The following is a 20177-nucleotide window of genomic DNA, read 5'->3' on the forward strand; positions in this document are numbered from 1 at the left end:
AGGCGAGCTGTCCCACGAAGGCTCTTGCTGTCGGCGGCGTCGAAGTTGGACTAGGACTCACCAAGCCTTGGCAAGCGGAACCCACGAAGAACAAGGGACTTGCTTCTGGTGCAGACCAGGAAGGTCTGGGGTGCTTCTTCTTTGCAGAGAAGCGGGAGCCAGTCTGGAGGAGCCAAACCAGCGCAGAAGATTTTAGGGAGCGTCGTCACAAAGGCCACTAGCCAGCGGGCAAGCAACCGGACAGACGCGGCAAGCAGGAAAATGCTGAAGGGCCCCACGCAGGACTCGTGGAGTGTGGGGGGCTGGTCTTCGGTGCAGATGGTGCTTGGGGTTGGGGCTTCTCAATCCCCGGTGCACAACTTCGAGGGTACCTCAGAAGCTGCGCTGTAAGTTACTAGCCACTTTTCCCAGGTAGCCGGTCCCACGTCGCTCGTCGCCTCCACGGATCTCAGCTCTGCTGCAGATGTGGATGAGGGTCGGAGAAGTCTGGAAATCAAGGCTCTGGTCGGGCTCTGCAGTCGGTTCCTCGTCGAACGTTTCACAAAGCAAAGGGTAGTCACTTGATGGTGCCTGTTTGCACAGGGTAGCCACTCCTTGGCTACAAGGGAGATTCTTCAGTCTTCTTCTTTCGTCGAATGTCGAAGGTCCAGAGTTTCTGTTCAGTTTTGCAGGTTCAGGATAATCTAAAGTCTTGAGGCCCAACTCCCACTCTTATACTAATCTGGGGGGCTGGGATACCTGCTAGGTCACGCCTTATGGGTGGGACCTGGGAGGGGGTGGTTACACCCACTTCCCTTTGTCCAGTTTCGCGCCAGAGCTGGGGCTGGAGTGCCCCAGCGCCGGTTTGAACTGGACTATGCAAGGAACACCTTGTGTGCCCCAGGCATGTCTCATTCCTTTCAGCCCACCCTGCCCCAATACACTAAAGGCTGTCTGGGGAGGTGCTAGCACCTCCCCAAGCAGGAAACCTATTGTCCAGGCCTCCCTGGCTGGGATCCCTCCCAGCAGCAGGAGGTCAGACTTGTGTCGTGGCAGCAGCATCCATTTTGTGATGCTGAGGCTTTGGTCAGAGGCTAACAGTTGAAGTATGATTTTAACATGTCTTTCCCTCTAGAAGGGGGGAATAATATTCTCATGTCCAGAGATGGCATGGGGGTATTATTCCCGAGTGTTAGACACCTTACACGACATGCTTTGATAAAGCCAAACCATAGTTACCATAACCGTCTAAGATTATAAGGCACTTTAAGAGTATATGGTAGGCTATATCATAGAACAGCTATAAGGACATGGTTCCGAAAGCTGCAGACAGGCTCAGCTCATGCTAGAGCACCATCTCACATGTTACCAAGCACTCTGCCTCCAGGATTGTCAAGGCCTGCCATAGGAGTGACTGATAGGTACACATGTGTCTATATGTAAGTTAGGTATAGGAATACTACACCTAAGCAAGGGGTGATTACACGACCTTGCCCCAGCTGAGTGATCAGCCAGTTGTGTCAAAATGGAAGGCCAGGCCAGGGGTGGCACAATACATGCTGCAGCCCCTGGTAGGCCTAGGGTACACCTATGCCCTGGGTACCTAGGGTACACTGTACAGGGGCCAATAAGGTGATCCTATCCAAATGGGTTATGCACCTAAAGTACATAGTAGTAATTTAGAGAGAGAACAGCAGGGCTGTGGGTCTGATTAGCAGGCCCACAGCCACATCTAAGTCGTAAACCAGTAAAGCAAAAGCAAAAAGTGGGGGTGAACATAGAAAGCAGACCCTACTCTCCTACACAACCCCCCCCCAAACTTAGGGACATTAAACTAACCTTGACCAGTTGAGTCTTCATGTTCTAAGTGGAAATATCTGGAGAGTCCATCTGCATTGGCATGGTCAGTCCCAGGTCTATGTTCCACTGTGAAGTCCATCCCCTGTAGGGAAATGGACCACCTAAGAAGTTTGGGATTTTCACCCTTCATCTGATTTAGCCACAAGAGGGGCTTATGGTCTGTCTGAATCTTGAAGTGAGTGCCAAACAAGTATGGCCTCAGCTTCTTCAGGGCCCAAACCACAGCAAAGGCCTCCCTCTCAATAGCTGACCAACGTTTCTCTCTAGGGGTCAGCCTTCTACTTATAAAAGCAATGGGCTGGTCTTGACCATCTACATTCAGTTGTGAAAGAACAGCTCCCACACCTAACTCAGAAGCATCTGTCTGGACAATGAACTCTTTGGAGTAGTCTGGACTTTTCAGAATAGGTGCACTGCACATGGCCTGCTTCAGGTCATCAAATGCTTTTTGACAGCTTGCTGTCCACTGAACTTTCTTTGGCATCTTCTTGGAGGTCAAGTCATTAAGTGGGGTCACTATGGACCCATAGTTCTTAACAAACTTTCTGTAGTACCCAGACAGGCCCAAGAAAGCTCTGACCTGAGTCTGGGTAGTTGGAGGAGCCCAGTCCTTTATGGTCTGGATCTTGCTCTCCAGTGGTTGAACCTGACCCCCACCAACTAGGTGGCCCAGGTATACAACCTTGCTCTGCCCTATCTGGCACTTAGTGGCCTTGATAGTGAGGCCTGCCTTTTGCAGGGCCTCTAAAACATTCCTCAGGTGGACCAGGTGATCCTCCCAGGTGGAGCTAAAGACAGCAATATCATCAAGATAAGCTGCACAATAATCATCCAACCCAGTAAGGACTTGATTCACCAGCCTTTGGAAAGTGGCAGGTGCATTCTTCAAACCAAAGGGCATTACCACAAATTGATAATGTCCTCCTGGGGTCGAGAAAGCAGTTTTGGCCTTTGCACTCTCAGCTAGTCTGATTTGCCAGTAGCCTGCTGTTAGGTCAAATGTGCTCAAAAACTTAGCAGCTGCCAGTCTGTCAATGAGCTCATCTGCCCTAGGTATTGGGTGGGCATCTGTCCTAGTGACAGCATTGAGACCTCTGTAATCCACGCAAAACCTCATCTCTCTCTTACCATCTTGGGTGTGAGGTTTTGGCACAAGGACTACAGGACTAGCCCAAGGGCTCTCTGAAGGTTCAATGACTCCCAGCTCCAACATCTTTTGTACCTCAACTTTTATGCAGTCCCTGACATGGTCAGGTTGCCTGTAGATTTTACTCTTCACAGGCAGACTGTCACCAGTGTCCACCTCATGGGTGCACCAGTTTGTCTGACTTGGGGTCAGAGAGAACATATGTCTGTAGGCCTGCAGAACTTGTCTGCAGTCCTGTTGCTGATGGACAGTGAGGCTGTCAGAAAAGACCACACCATCAACTGAGCCATCATCAGGGTTCTGAGTCAACAGGTCTGGGAGAGGGTCACTCTCTTCCTCCTGCCCCTCATCTGTAGCCATGAGTAGCCCCATGTCTGCCCTGTCAACATATGCCTTCAATCTGTTGACATGAAGCACCCTGTGGGGGCTTCTGGGAGTCCCAAGGTCCACCAAGTAGGTGACTTCTCCCTTTTTCTCAACAATAGTGTGGGGTCCAGACCATTTGTCTTGGAGTGCTGCTGGGGCCACTGGCTCCAACACCCACACTTTCTGTCCTGGCTGGTAAACAGTCAGTACAGCCTTTTGGTCATGCCAAGCTTTTTGGAGTTCTTGGCTTGCCTCAAGGTTTTTAGAAGCCTTCTTCATATACTCTGCCATCCTGGAGCGGAGACCAAGTACATAATCCACTATGTCTAGTTTGGGTTGTCTGAGAGGTCTCTCCCATCCTTCCTTCACCAAACACAGGGGTCCTCTTACAGGATGCCCAAACAAAAGCTCAAAAGGGCTGTAGCCAACCCCCTTTTGTGGGACCTCTCTGTAAGCAAACAGAAGGCAGGGTAAAAGGATGTCCCATCTTCGCCTAAGCTTGTCTGGTAATCCTTTTATCATTCCCTTTAGGGTCTTGTTGAATCTCTCAACAAGCCCATTGCACTGTGGGTGATAGGGTGTGGTGAACTTATAGTTAACACCACACTCCTTCCACATTGCAGTCAAGTATCCTGACATAAAGTTGGCACCTCTGTCAGAAATGACCTCCTTTGGAAAGCCCACTCTGGAGAATACTCCCAGCAGGGCCCTTGCCACAACAGGAGCTGTTGTGGTCCTCAGGGGAATTGCTTCTGGGTACCTGGTGGCATGGTCCACTATCACCAGTATGAATCTGTGCCCAGATGCTGTTTGTGGGTCCATTGGTCCTACAATATCTATGCCCACTCTTTCAAAGGGGACCCCCACCACAGGTAGTGGTATGAGGGGGGCCTTTGTGGTGCCACCTGATTTGCCACTGGCTTGGCAGGTGACACAGGAGCGACAAAACTCCTTAGTATCTTCTGACATATGGGGCCAGTGAAAGTGAGGGACAAGCCTGTCCCAAGTCTTGTTCTGGCCTAAATGTCCTGCAAGGGGAATATCATGGGCCAAGGTTAGAAGGAAGCCTCTGAACTTCAGTGGTATGACCAACCTCCTGGATGCACCAGGCTTGGGGTCTCTAGCCTCTGAGTACAGTAGCCCTTCATCCCAATACACTCTATGGGTACCTTGAGCATTCCCTGCAGCCTCAGCAGCAGCCAGCTGTCTGAGGGGTTCAAGAGAGGGGCAGTCTAATTGAGCCTGCCTCAGATCTGCCCTGGAAGGTCCCCCTGTCCCAAGAAACTCAACCTGATCAGGTTCAAGTTCTTCTAGGACAGTTCCTTCAGGGCTCTCAGAACCATCCTCCTGGGAGGGCTGATCCACCACCTGAGGCAGGGGGGAAGGCATAGCCTTAACCCTACTGCTCTTTCTCTTGGATTGTGACTGGTCCATAGTTTCAGGATCCAGCACTTGTTCAGTGTTGCACTTTTTGGCCTGTGACCTGGTCACAGCAAGGACATGTGCATCTATCCCCAGCATTTCTGCATGGGTCCTATACTCCACTTCAGACCAAACTGAAGTTTCAAGATCATTGCCCAGTAAACACTCTACAGGAAGGTCTGAACTAACAACAACTTTCTTGAGGCCAGTTACCCCTCCCCAGGAGAAGTTAACAATAGCCACACTATGGGAGGTAGTGGCATTGCTAGCGTTGGTCACTAGGTAATTCTCACCTAGTATGATCTGTCCAGGGTCCACAAAAGCAGGTGTCACCATTGTGACACTAGCCCCAGTGTCCCTGTAGGCCTGAGCCATTCTTTGGTTGATAAAAGGTGTCTGTCTGTACTTGCCCAGGTTACTGGGGCCTACAGTAGAGGACAAAGCTAAGTCCCCATCACAGATCAGGACAGCCTGAGTAGGCACTCTGACTAGGCCAGAATCCTCCTCAGTTCCCAGGGTTAACCCTACTACACCCTTTTGCTGGGAACCACCACTTACAGCTGAACTAGGGGGTACAGTTGCCTTAGGGGCAATGGTGGCTGGGGGCTTATCCTTTTTGGTGCACTCACTAAACCAATGTGAGGTAGACTTACAATAGTTGCACCATGGTTTCTTTTGGCCTTCTTTCTTCTTATCCTTTTTGGAACCACCCTCCCCCTGAGCCTTTTGGGGGCCTGGTGAAGACTTCTGGTCTTTTTGTTTCTGCTCATTACCCTTCTGGTCTGCCTTTTTCTGATCACCGCCCTGGTTCTGGTTTTTCTGCTTAACTCTAGTCCTGACCCATCTATCTGCCTTCTTTCCCAATTCTTGGGGAGAAGTCAGATCAGAATCAATCAGGTGTTGATGCAATAGCTGGTTTTGACAGTTGTTAAGTATTTGTTCTCTCATGATCAAATTATACAATCCTGTATAGTCCTTAACCTTACTTCCCAATAGCCAGCCTTCCAGAGCCTTAGTGGCACAATCTACAAAGTCAGTCCAGTCCTGAGTCTGTGTCTTCTGGGTATCCCTGAACAACAACCTGTATTGTTCAGTGGTTAGGCCAAACCCATCAATCAGAGCACTCTTCAGGACAGTGTAATTATCTGCATCCTCATCACTAACTGTGAGGAGCTTGTCTCTTCCTTTCTCAGAGAAGGAGAGCCACAAGATAGCTGCCCACTGACTTTGGGGTACCTGCTGTACTTTGCAAGCTCTCTCCAAAGCAGTTATCCATTTGTGGATGTCATCCCCACACTTGTAGGGAGGGACAATCTTGCTCAGGTTTCTATTATCATAGTGCCTGTCTCTATCTCTAGGAATGTTGCTGCCACCAGTGGGTTCTAACCCACTTAACTTTTGTTCTCTAGCCAGAGCAAGCTTCTCTTTGGCAAGGGCAAGTTCTTCCCTCTGAATCCTCAGATTAGCCTCCCTCATTCTGGCTGCATGCTCCTTTCTCTCAGGTGAAGTCATTCCCCTGTGAGAGGAAGCATTAGAGGTGTTAGAGACATGGGAGTGGACGGATTCCCTTGAAGGGGATCTGTCCCTCCTGCTTCTCTGTGAATGTCTACTTGTGGGTCTGTATGGGGGGACCCCATGCAAACTCCCATGTAAACTTAAGTTAGCCTGGCTAAGTCTCCTTACTTGGCTCTGGCTGTCTACCTCCCCATCTGAAGGCCCATCTGACTCCTCTGTGGTGGGTAGACCCTCCTCTGCGCCTAGGGCACCTTCCTGTGATGCCCTCTGAGCATCATACTCCTCTAGGAGTTGTCTTAACTGAAGGAGGGTAGGGTTTGCACCCTGTTTTATTCCTCTGGAGGTACACAATTGTCTCATCTCCTGGAATGTTAAGGTATCATACCTAGAGGGGGTCTTCTGCAGACCTGCCCCTCCTGAGAGAGCATCTACTTGATCTCCTCCCAGAGGCATGATCTAGTGAGGGTGTGGTGTGTGCACCTACCTACACTAGTTGTATCTACTAAACCTTTCTAGTAGTTGTAGTCAGGGTGTGTTATTCCCTTCAACCTACAACTACAAAGTCCAGTAGGACTTAAGTATAATAATCTATGTTATATGTACTTAGACAATATCTGTGTGATCTTTCAATTTAGTATCTCAAGATTACAATGGTATTACAACAGCAAGCTCAGATCCCAACCGCTGCTCACCAATGTGAGAAGTTGGCCTGATGTATGATGTCACTAGTTATAGTGTACACCTTATATCAGTCCAAATACCCTTATGGTGATTGGTTGTAAAGTCAACCTTATAGACCAGCTATCCTAGTGGTAGCATGGACAAGAGCAGTCTTAGGCTAAACTCTGAATGGCATGTGAAGCCAGCTGTGATACCATATATAATCCCTTGAATACCAAATGAAAGGACACCACAACAGATATATATATATAAAATAAAGTGTATTTATTCTAAGCAAACCCTCAGCACTCTTTATGAGTTTAGAGGTAAGTACAACACAGTCTTATTAATGCATACAGTAAGTCACACAGGTAAGTAATACAGTTAGGCCCTAGGGGCCACGCAAACCATATACTAAATAAGTGGTATAAGAACCACTGTCACGGAAATAGAATAGGCCTAGGCCTAGGGAATCGCTGGGGCTACACTACACTAGCGTTAGTTAGGGAGTGGGAGGCCCACGGGATTCGTGTGCAGAGTGGAAACACTCACGCGTAATGCGTAAAAGTCAATAGCAATGTTACAGTTTAGAAATAGATAGATTTAGGACACTTCCGGAGTAGCTAGGAAGTTGAGACTTGAAAACTAGACACTAGGATAGTCACTATCCTGATGAGCACCGGAGTACCCAAGTTACCTAGCCCACAGGCTGCGGGTGCATAGGGGTGAAGATGCGTCGTTTTCGTCGTCGACTCCTATGGATGCCTGAAGAAAGATGCTGACAGGCAGTCAGGGGAGAGTGTCCGGTGGATCCCAAGCCTGGGATCAAGAAGAGAAGAAACCTGCAAGCAGAGGGGACAGAGTCACGGTCACTAGCCAGTGACCACGTGGAACCAGGAAGGAACCAGGCGATGTCGTGAAGAGTTGCAGGGGAAGGTGAAGCTTGTCGCTGGAGCCAGGAGGACCAGGAAGCGTCGAGGACGACCAGGACCAGGAGGCGAGCTGTCCCACGAAGGCTCTTGCTGTCGGCGGCGTCGAAGTTGGACTAGGACTCACCAAGCCTTGGCAAGCGGAACCCACGAAGAACAAGGGACTTGCTTCTGGTGCAGACCAGGAAGGTCTGGGGTGCTTCTTCTTTGCAGAGAAGCGGGAGCCAGTCTGGAGGAGCCAAACCAGCGCAGAAGATTTTAGGGAGCGTCGTCACAAAGGCCACTAGCCAGCGGGCAAGCAACCGGACAGACGCGGCAAGCAGGAAAATGCTGAAGGGCCCCACGCAGGACTCGTGGAGTGTGGGGGGCTGGTCTTCGGTGCAGATGGTGCTTGGGGTTGGGGCTTCTCAATCCCCGGTGCACAACTTCGAGGGTACCTCAGAAGCTGCGCTGTAAGTTACTAGCCACTTTTCCCAGGTAGCCGGTCCCACGTCGCTCGTCGCCTCCACGGATCTCAGCTCTGCTGCAGATGTGGATGAGGGTCGGAGAAGTCTGGAAATCAAGGCTCTGGTCGGGCTCTGCAGTCGGTTCCTCGTCGAACGTTTCACAAAGCAAAGGGTAGTCACTTGATGGTGCCTGTTTGCACAGGGTAGCCACTCCTTGGCTACAAGGGAGATTCTTCAGTCTTCTTCTTTCGTCGAATGTCGAAGGTCCAGAGTTTCTGTTCAGTTTTGCAGGTTCAGGATAATCTAAAGTCTTGAGGCCCAACTCCCACTCTTATACTAATCTGGGGGGCTGGGATACCTGCTAGGTCACGCCTTATGGGTGGGACCTGGGAGGGGGTGGTTACACCCACTTCCCTTTGTCCAGTTTCGCGCCAGAGCTGGGGCTGGAGTGCCCCAGCGCCGGTTTGAACTGGACTATGCAAGGAACACCTTGTGTGCCCCAGGCATGTCTCATTCCTTTCAGCCCACCCTGCCCCAATACACTAAAGGCTGTCTGGGGAGGTGCTAGCACCTCCCCAAGCAGGAAACCTATTGTCCAGGCCTCCCTGGCTGGGATCCCTCCCAGCAGCAGGAGGTCAGACTTGTGTCGTGGCAGCAGCATCCATTTTGTGATGCTGAGGCTTTGGTCAGAGGCTAACAGTTGAAGTATGATTTTAACATGTCTTTCCCTCTAGAAGGGGGGAATAATATTCTCATGTCCAGAGATGGCATGGGGGTATTATTCCCGAGTGTTAGACACCTTACACGACATGCTTTGATAAAGCCAAACCATAGTTACCATAACCGTCTAAGATTATAAGGCACTTTAAGAGTATATGGTAGGCTATATCATAGAACAGCTATAAGGACATGGTTCCGAAAGCTGCAGACAGGCTCAGCTCATGCTAGAGCACCATCTCACATGTTACCAAGCACTCTGCCTCCAGGATTGTCAAGGCCTGCCATAGGAGTGACTGATAGGTACACATGTGTCTATATGTAAGTTAGGTATAGGAATACTACACCTAAGCAAGGGGTGATTACACGACCTTGCCCCAGCTGAGTGATCAGCCAGTTGTGTCAAAATGGAAGGCCAGGCCAGGGGTGGCACAATACATGCTGCAGCCCCTGGTAGGCCTAGGGTACACCTATGCCCTGGGTACCTAGGGTACACTGTACAGGGGCCAATAAGGTGATCCTATCCAAATGGGTTATGCACCTAAAGTACATAGTAGTAATTTAGAGAGAGAACAGCAGGGCTGTGGGTCTGATTAGCAGGCCCACAGCCACATCTAAGTCGTAAACCAGTAAAGCAAAAGCAAAAAGTGGGGGTGAACATAGAAAGCAGACCCTACTCTCCTACACTGAGCTCAGATAGAGTTCTTCCAGATGGATGTAAGACATACAGGTCCTCCAAGAAGTGCCAGGTGTTTCATTTCTTTCTCCTTATAAAGACTAAATAGTGAGAAAAGAAAGGGACACTGTATTGCAAATACTCAGAAATAAAGAAAAACACAACTACTGAATTGTTCTCAAGTGCTAGGTAGAGGGGCTTTGTGTGCCTGAACAGGCATGGGGGGGGGGGGGGGTTAGTGCCCACTTCTGACTTTTAAAGCTATTGTATTTTAATACAAAGTTCCCAATCTAACCTAGCCTAGTACTGCAGTTGAGTTCCTAATGATTAGTGAAAGAGAGACAACAATCTTGTGTACTATTTTCACAAGATTTTATAAGCAATAACATTCGATTTCAAATGACCTTTACATTTAAAACACTGAATACATTTGAAATGCAATGACTGAGAATTTACATATGCAACTGAAATTTTCACATATGAAGAATAACAGACAAATATGGAAAATCTGTTTCTCCAATTAAAAACTGTTTTCAAAAGGCACACTGCTAGTTTATTAATATTTCAATGACATAACACTGCACAATCTGAATTATGATTGCTCTATTTTGACAAGATTTTCATTTTTTTTACAATAAATATTTGTATTCAAAGAAGAGCAATATAACATTTCAGATAAAAATGTGATTGGTAGAACACGTTTTCAAATCAAATTCCAGGAAAAACATCAATTCTCCATGTCCCTAAAAAGTAAACATTATCTACACATATAAAAAATAAAATTCTAACTTCTCTGACCACGGTTTCTATATGTATTAAGCCTTCAATATTTCCATAGAAGTTGAACTAAATAAAGACAATACTGTCTTTAAGGGGTGCAACTTGTGATACACTCCAGAGTTTGTAGCAAGCCCTCAATCACATGGTTATCCATTTCTAAATTGGGAGAGGTGTAAACTGTTTCCTGCATTCTGTTTTATAAACAATGTATACTTTTGTAATAGTCTAAGTGAATGAAGCCATTCCTTTCAACTGTTACTGTAATATGGTAGACAGCCTTCTCAACAGTATTGTGTAATTCCGTGTTCCAAATTTCTTGCAATCACCCACCATTCATGCATACTTTACTTCTATGAGCATTCCTTAATGTTTTAATTATCAATACAGTAAGTTTTACCTCCGAAGAGAAATAGCACATTTACTAGAAAAATAGAGTGCTCATTTTGTAGTCCAATCCACGTGCACTAGAGTATGCATCTTCTGAAATTGTTCTCAGAGCAGAGCTCACTATAGGAACTTCGAATGAGCACCTAGCTCTGCTTTCAATGCTACAATAGCATAGGGTAATACACCTTAGATAATTGAACAATGCAACACTTGAACTAAAAGCCCAAAAAACACATGGAAATGGGTGCTAGCAGGCGGAAACAGCTTGAACATTATTGGTCTGGCAGAGGTATATACACAGCCCCCCCCCCCCCCCCAAATCCCCAAAAACAAAAATAAGTAGAGCAGATGTGTAAAGTTATAGAACTACAGTCATTTGCCCGGGCCCTTCAGGCACGATTACTCTTAATATGTTGAGGGTGAAATCCAGAATGTGCACCATGCGTTTAAGGAAGTTATTTAACCTCATAATTAGGTAACCTACATTCAAAAGGGCCCCCATAAGCTATGATTTTGAGGCACCGTGCCAACTGCTTAGGATGATTCCATAGCAAATAAATATTTGCCTACGATCAACGAAAAATACATTATGAGTCAATTAGTATGACTTTGCAGCCATTAAAACCAACAGAAAGCACCATGGGTTCCATTATGTTCAATCAAATTGAACACTACAGTGGAGAGACAGGTGTGCATCTGCTATAGCTTGTTTTTCGGCTACTTTGAAAATGGGAATCAGAGGAGAAAGAGAACTAGAAGTTCAAGAATACTCGTGTTAGGAATGCTATTTCAGAATTCAGATATCACAAATCGGGAGGTGAGTGGTATATTACAGAAATATGTTGGAACTCTGTTGTGAAGTCCTACTTATAAAATGAATATGGTAGCGTTAGTAGAGGGCAGGGGGAGCGAAACAGCCTTCTTCAGTGGAAAACTATCAAAGTAACTTAGCAACTTTAACTCTGCAACATGGGCAACTAAAGCCATAAGTTAAAGTAAACAGTAGCAATGAAACTGGTATACAAAAAAGAGGTGAGGCGATGTTAAATTATAGGGAATCTGTATCCCCCTGGATTTCCGGTACGTAGGGCTAATATATAATCGCACACACATACATATATATACACACATACAAACACTCAGTCGCTCTGAGCCAGGAACATTTATATTGTCTTCTGTGGCAAAATACGAAAGTTCCACCACTCGGCTGAAATGTTTGCAGTTTAAACTACTGAAATACTACTAAAGAAAATAGGAAGTTTAGAGACTAGCTCCTTTCAAAGCATTAAAAACCTAATAAAAATAAAATTTGTGGTCTGTGAAAAGTAAAGTTCTAGAGGGTCACAAGAGTTCAGAGGGCCATTTTACTTAGTGTGTGAATCGTAAAATGTGTTAAAATTCAAGACCGACCAACACTACCAAGGAAAAAAGAAAATGTAACTAAAGTAGGAGGACAGTGCTTGAAAAAGACAGGCAGGACAGAACATTTCTCCTAAATACAATAGGAAAATGTGATTCTTGAAAGGTTGGTGAGTTGAAGGGAGTAAATCTGATGCGGTAAAGGTGCAGTCAACAGTACTAGGAAGAAAAAGGAAGAGCTAGAGCTGAAGTAGAAAGGTAGTGAGAAGTTAAATGTACACATACGTTTAAAATGTGTTCATGGAAACACCATACTATTGTATATCTGTACATTGTGGGTGTATTTAAAAATACAGTAGATATGGATGCTAAGAAACCCATTGGTGCGCCTTTCATTTAGCTTTCAATGTAAAAATAATCATGTTTTTATTCACATTTGTCCTAAAAGGCTACGGTTTCATTACTCTCAAGAGCACGTCTGTCAATTCAATCCTAATTGTGGTTAAAGGTGGATCAATACAGCTAACATTCATCCTCTACAACGCTATACTGACAGACAGAATATTTAATGTGGTGAACAGTAATAGAAGGGAGTGTTTAGAATTAGATCTAAAAACAGAAAAAGCTGTCTGTGTGTGAGAAATATTAACATCAGTGAGGACTTGAATTGATGCATTAATCAATACGCATATATTATACATACTGCTCAATAAAAAATATATATATATATTGATGTATATATAGTTAAAAGGTAATGTAAGAAAAACAGAACTGCAGCGTCACATCCCGGCATAGACTCCGGGTCTAAAGTTAACCTAATCAGCTTATGATGTAATAGCAAGTGAGCATTTATTGCCATTCTGTACAAAGCTGCTTTACTAGTAGAATAAAGGTAAAGTTACCACTGTAACTTAAAGCAGAAAAAATAACCTTTGTAATCTTATTACACTAATACATAAAGTAATAAAAGGCTAGTTAAAATGAAAAGTTTAATACATTCTTCATTTTTCATGTTGTGTGAAATTCTAGATAAACCTGGACATGTTCGAAGAGCCTCCTAGACTAACCAATGCACATGCATACAACTGTTCCCATACATCACAATCTGAGAAGCTCCTCTGTCTTTTCTGAGGTCTTCACATTCAGGTGGGTTGATGCTCCATTGGTCATACCTATTTATAGCCTTCTCCCTAGGAGGCACTTGTACTCTTAATGGGGATGCACTTCGAAATATGTTTAATATGATAAGTCTCCTCCCGTGCCATAAGGAATTTGTAAATGCGATTTGCTAATATGTACATAACTTTGCAGCTCCCTAATAAATATCCTATGTGTAAAAGCAAGATAAACCTGTTCTTGCAACTTTAACCAACTTTATAAATATGTCAAAATCGTCAATTTTCAAAATGGCAATGATTTATAAAAATAATGAAAATGGGAGACCAAAACTTGAAATGCCGGCTGGTAGTGCCAGGTTTCAACCCGGACCTCTTTCACTTCCTGCCTTAGCATTGTACCTTCATTCTTCGAACCTTCAACCTCCCCATTCTGTAACAAACATTTGGTGAAACTTAAAGCACCTTCACGTCATTCAAGTCCAATAAAGGCAAGCATATAGTAACCTAAACACAGATGAAAATTTAAAGAACCAGTCCCCCTCCTTTCAATCATTTATAAATTATTAGCTCGGGAGGGAAGTAATGAGCAGGGTTCTAATTCAGCATTATCTTCATCTTTCTTTTTGAACCTCTGAAAATATGGGTGGGGGATTTAGTCCTGTGTCTGTGAAATGATGCATCTATAAGGCACAAGTGAGAAAGCTTTAACAACTCAGGACTAACAGTGTTACAGGAATACTGAAGTGAATTTAGCTTTATGTTGGAATGCTAATAAATATTGTTTTTAGAACTACGGACAGGATGATAAAACAACACCTATAGTGGGATGCTGGTGATTTCAATAATGGAATGGTTGCTAAAGTTAGTGTAAACATCATACTGTCACAACATTTCATATTCTGCTATTGAAAGCATATTATGACTATTGGAAATGCTGCCCAGATTTCTCACTTAGCACAGGCCTGATTTCAAGGTTTGGTCATGTTTAAATACCTAAAACAGCATCAGAATTTAATTTACGCTTAAAATGTCCAAATAACAACACTGTTCCTCAACTCCGATCTCATCACTCTACATTATACACTGGTTTTCTGTGAGATGGTGGAAGAAGATGGACGGGCAGCTCATTCGGTAGTTCGTACCCTTCTAGTTTAATCTTTATTAAGTGCTTTGCCAAGGCAAATTCCTCATCATCCAACATCCCATCTTTGTCGCAGTCAGCTAACTTCCAGATCTTCCCCAGGACACTGTTCGGTAGCTTGGAATTTACCATTTCCTTCTTGGCACTCACTCCAGAGATCTTGCCATTTATTGGTGACAACATGTAGAAAAGTTCGTCATAGCTAGGTTTGTCCTTGGCAACCACCCATTCTTCTTCTCCCAAGCCTTCTCCAGCACCTTCACCATAGCCTTGACCAAATGGCCCTTCCATTGTTCCTTCAAAGGCTCCACCGTGTACCATCTGTGTTGGCATGCTGCTCTCTTCCTGGCGAATCATGCTCATCAAGGAAGCAATTTTATTTGCCAACATGTTGTCTACTGCCTCTATCAACTTTGGCTTCAGTGTGTGGAATTTAGAGAAGTCGTATGTCTCCAACTGCGCCTGTAGAAAACAAAGATAAATCAATTAATTACAAAGAATTAAAATACCAGCCATGTTTCAATTGAGATTACCATCCGACCTAATCTTTCCATAGTAGGAATTACAAGTGAAATTTAGATTATTTTTAACACTTCACATTGTAAGACTGCATAATACCAGTTGTAAGCGAAATGAAGAAAACGCATCTACTTGGTGATCTGAAACAATAACTTTGTTAAATAGAGTGTGTTGTAATCTGATGAGGTTTTCAATTGCCTTCTTTAATAAGACTGGCACAGATGGAAAATGAAAGTTCTGCTACAGCAACGGGTGGGTTAGAAGGGATTTAGTGGTCTGTTGTGTTGTCTCTTTAAGAATTTTAACTTTACACTTACACAGTAAAAGAGTTTAAACCTTGAATCACTACAATACGCTCATTCTCAGAGATGTGACAATATTCAATTTCCCCTCATATCAGTCATACTGGAAACAATACATAGCAATTCCAGTTTATATTTCCGAAATTCTCCTTGCAGATGGCTATTGTGATTAGTAGAATTGGGGTAATTACCCAGACCAAAAAACGAGGGTGAGACTGTGTTTAAACATATGTCCCGTTATGACAGCACTTTGGTGGAGGCTTTCTGGCCTTGAGAAAACGTCTAAGAGATGTACTTGTGCTTTACTTTGCAGGTACCTCTAGGTTCACTGTAGCCATCAGAGACCACATTCAAATTTTTCAGGAACCATCCGAATTGGAACCCTTTCTCGCAAACATTTCACTACAAGAACATCGAGTTATGGCTAAATAGCTAAACATGTCCTTGCTTGCTCAATCTCAAATCTTTTCGCTGATGGGACCTGCTAATTATATACATTATGGATGCATGCATTTACCCCATGAGTGAAGGTTGCTCATTAAAAATAAATGGTGCTGTAACTATGTGAATGTTAGACCAACATAGGCTTCATCTGCAGTGCACGAGTTTGCTCACGTAATCACATTTTGTGAGCCGTTTGGTGTGTTTATAACTGGGGATTCTCTTTTGAAAGTCAGATGTATAAGTGTATATTTGGCTATACATTGGATAGTTAGGGTTGAAGTTAAGTAACTGACAGTTACGATAATCAAGGTGTTTCAGATAAACATCTACAAAGATGATGATTATGGATGCAACAGTTTGGTAGGGTTGTTTGGTGGAGGGAGATGCGATTAAATAGACAGGGGTGTTTGGTGGGAATGCTTTTTTGTTCCATTGTAGAGCAATTTGATCTAAGGTTATGTTCTCCTTTGATTTTTAGTTTCTTTTTCCCCATACCTTTCTATTGTTGGGTCTCTATTCAGGTTTCCTAGACATGGACCGGGGGTAACAAGGGTTCTAACCTAAATAGGGTTGTGGTTGGCTCAGGTTAGCATGACAAATGGTTCTACAAGTTGTGGATGGTGTGTGATGCAACACTGAGTATAAAGAGGTCACACTCTATTTAATACACACATCTATGCTTCGAGTTGTTAACGTGATTAAATTTGAAAGGAATCCGGTGACCAACTTAAAAGTGTTATTTAAAACAGTTTTTATTAATATTTAAAGCAGATATATATCGTACAATTGACAAGTATTTCTTTTAATGACAATATTCTCTATTACATTTCATAGTCAACAAGTCAACTACTTTAAGCTTCATACGATAATCGTCATCAATTTAACAACTCAAACTTGTTCAAAGAATTCTGCTTTTGTCCCACTTTTCAAGTGCCAAACCACCCAACCAATCCTGTTCGTCCTAGAATAATGACTAGTAGTTAATACACAATTTAAATATTGAGTGTAAACTAATGAGCTCACCTCCCCAGTTCCAGTACAATCCTGGAGATTTACTGGCATCGAATTATGGTGTTGACAGTAATATTATCTACACTTACAGATGGGTTGTACCCTATATCTTGCATTCATGAGGGCCTGGTGGGTCAGTTAACAACCAGATCATGGGTGCACAAGCCATTAGGTCTTCAAATAAACGCTCATCTTGTCGCACATTTTTTCACATTCCTCCACAGTAGTCCACTCCACCATATCTTTAAGCCACCCTTCTATCGTTGGAAAAACGCTATTCATTTAATAGCTCAGGACAAAGCCTGACTAACCTAAAAGGTTAAGTTACTAAATGGGCACAGGAGGCTCATACAAAACCAAGCATTTACAATGCAATGGTCTCGGCATTGGTAAAGTTAGAGCTATTGGCATTGCTCATGACATTATTTTTGTTTATGTTTTTGTTTTTAAAACATTTAAAGAAACGGCATTGTCATGAGCAATGCCAATAGCTCTAACTTTAACAATGCCGAGACCGTTGCATTGTAAATGCTTGTTATTATTACAAATCTGAAGTTGTCGATCACAGCTCCGCCGCGACTGTTAATGAACTGTGTGATCTTGCGCAGGCTACAACGAATTGTTGGAATAAACTCTGCCCCGGACAGGTCTAAGCGCGTGTTCTTTAAAGGCCGCTTAGCATTGCTGAAAATACCTGCTGCTCTTCCAAAGCGTGGTGCCAAAAATCACACTTCTGACCTTTCCCCCAAAGTTAACATGTTCCTTCGCACAAACACGTTCGTTTTAAATGCCTCAGGTGTGGCTTGAGGGGGTCGAGCTCGGTTTAGGGTCACCTGCGCTGCCCTTTCCCTTGTCAAAAAGTTTACATTCCATTAGAGGTAATAGTGCGGAGGAGCAGAGCAGATTAAAGAGGGGGGGGGGGGGGGGGAGAGAACACATTTATTTCACTTACATCTCCTCGTGTTCGTGCAAGTTCAGACAGGGAAAACTTCAAAATACCTTGTTCACTTTAGGGTGATGTAGGTTTTTTGGACATGTTAAGATGTTCACAGATTTTCATTAAAAAAAAAAATACTGCCCGTCAATCTACAGAGCAGGCCACAAAGCCTCAGCCAGTTTGCAAATCCCCACCTTGCCCAGGAGGAACGCATGGTTAGGAACGGAAAACTAGAATTTCAGTGACCCATCCACCGACTAGCACCTCTGATGTCCAAAGCCTCGATTTACTCCCCAGTCCAGAGTCAGGGGACCATAAGCACCCCTAAAGCCTGGTGGGCTTCTAGGAAGGCGCAGGTAAGAACCAATGTGTTGATCAACGTTATTGGTTTGGAAAGATTTAAAACGTTTGATTCGCAACACATTTCTCCAAAACTTAGCCCCCGATACCAACCAAGCAATGCGAGAGGTCGCGATTCGCGTACTTGCGCCTCTCGTTTGGCGAGCCTAGGCCTATTTTTGGTCCAATCTGAGCCTAATTTGAGAAATCAAACATACATCGATAGTATATATGGCTATTTCTGGGAGTTTAAATGCAGTCCTAAAGCTGAGGCGAGGCGTGGCGAAAGCTATTGTATACAGAATTGACAGGCTACAGAGTTCGGGCAGGTAAAAACTGCGGGACAAAGTATGAAAAGGCAGACGACATCACTGTAGACGCCTTAAAATACAGAATTTAAACCAAGCTTCAGGGAGACAACGGCAAGGAAGTGTTTTCGCTCATTTTTCAACGCTATATATTTCTTACTCTTAACAGGTTACCTTCTTGACGAGAATAATATTCACGAAGACGATTACAAACATTTCAGATAAACATTACAGCGTGTCACGTTTATATTAATTTCATGGAGGCATTGACGTCAAAATCCACATTAAAAAAAAAAAAAATCTGAGAGACACTGACAGGCCAGGTGTAAAGAAACCGAGGACACGCCCTCAAATTGGATAAGACTTGGGCGGCTATTTGTAAAATTGCTGGTGGCGTTGTGCTACCTCACACCAGGCAAACTGGCCCCTTTGGGGCGGAAAGAAGTCACACTCACAGGTTGGCAAGCCCAGCCTTCCGGACAGCGGAGGAGATGGCTTTCACAGCCGTGCAGAGGGAGTTGAGCAGCTGGGTCAGCTCTCCTGTCCCCTTGGCTTTCCTGCCCTCCTCCATCACAAACCGGGTCAGGGTGATAACATTGGTGTCGAAGGGAGCCTGGTCCGACATGGCTGTCCCGGAGTAAGAAGCGAGAGTCAGGGGACGGGTGAGGAGTAGGGTTTACAAACTGCCGCCGACTCGCACAATAGTGAATTGAAGTAGAAGAACACACCCCTTTGACATAAGGAAGCTTAACCACGCCCCCCATCCGTAAATCACACAAAATACATCCTGGTCGAGAACTTCAGCAGCGGAGGGAGTGTCGGTGGGCCATGGCGTGGGAAGGTTTCCCGTTTACGTGCAAAGAAACACGAGAAGATGAGCTGGAAGTCGGGGAGAGGCAAAATGTTGTACTCCTCTTCCGATTGGCTGCAGTGTACTAAACGTAATTTCTTCCGGTCCCGTCTCCTAAGCCACGTGGAAAGAGCTTTAACAAGGGGGAAAGGCGTCCAAAGCACGGTGCGGATCCCGATAGCAAAACAAGGAGATCAGGTGAGGGAGCAACGCCGGGACACCACCGCCTTTCTCCGAGGCACAGCAGAAAATGCCTCGGAGAAACGCCACGTCCTTTTCGGATTTGGGGGCGTGTTTTGCTGTTGTCTCCTCCCTGAGACTTCTCGCAAAAAACACGCCCCCCGATCCGAAAAGGACGGGGCTTCAACGGAGTGACTGGACCTCTTCTCCAGTGGCTGGCCAGCATTTAAGAGGCCAGCCAATGGAGAACAGGAGAGAAGAGGGGCGGGTGCAAGCCCCTCTTCTCAAAGTCATTAAATCTCGGAGCGAGACTGCGCAAGCGCAGCCGAGACCTAAAAAATAATTCGACTGATGAGGTGGCATTCTGATGCTAAAGGATAAAAGAATGGGGTAGTAACACTACTAGCCAAGAAATCGGAGCGCTTAGTGATTTCTGATCAAACAGATGAGAAACGCAGATGGACGATTACTACACTGCAGAAAACTGATAAATATATGCTGTCAATCTCCAAACACAGAGGTACTGATTTTTGGACAGGGCAGAGAGAGAAGATGAGCAACCTTCCACCGGAGTCTATGTTGATTATTGGAAGAGATTTTAATGTGCCTATGAACAGGATACTTGACAGATAATATACAAGTAAATATCCTCTATCCTAAATCTCACAAAATGATGAAGGATCTTTACTCAGATTTTAATGTTATGAACATGGACAGCGGAAGAACTCTAATCTGGATGGGAAAGATTTTACCTTTTTTCATATCCACATCATACATGCTTGAGA

General features: G+C 44.8%; 1 protein-coding gene across 1 annotated transcript in view; it reads right to left on the reverse strand.

Annotated features, from left to right (window-relative positions):
- Positions 1–10072: 10072 nt before the first annotated feature.
- Positions 10073–20177, reverse strand: part of EHD4 (EH domain containing 4) — a 219577-nt gene continuing 209472 nt past the window's right edge. Inside the window, exon 6 of the mRNA XM_085627085.1 lies at positions 10073–14964. Within this exon, the coding sequence (XP_085483211.1) occupies positions 14428–14964 (537 nt within the window). The 3' untranslated portion in view covers positions 10073–14427. The remainder of the gene's footprint in view (positions 14965–20177) is intronic.

This window comes from Triturus cristatus, chromosome 9, assembly GCF_964204655.1.
Source record: "Triturus cristatus chromosome 9, aTriCri1.1, whole genome shotgun sequence".
Classification (NCBI taxonomy): Eukaryota; Metazoa; Chordata; class Amphibia; order Caudata; family Salamandridae; genus Triturus; species Triturus cristatus.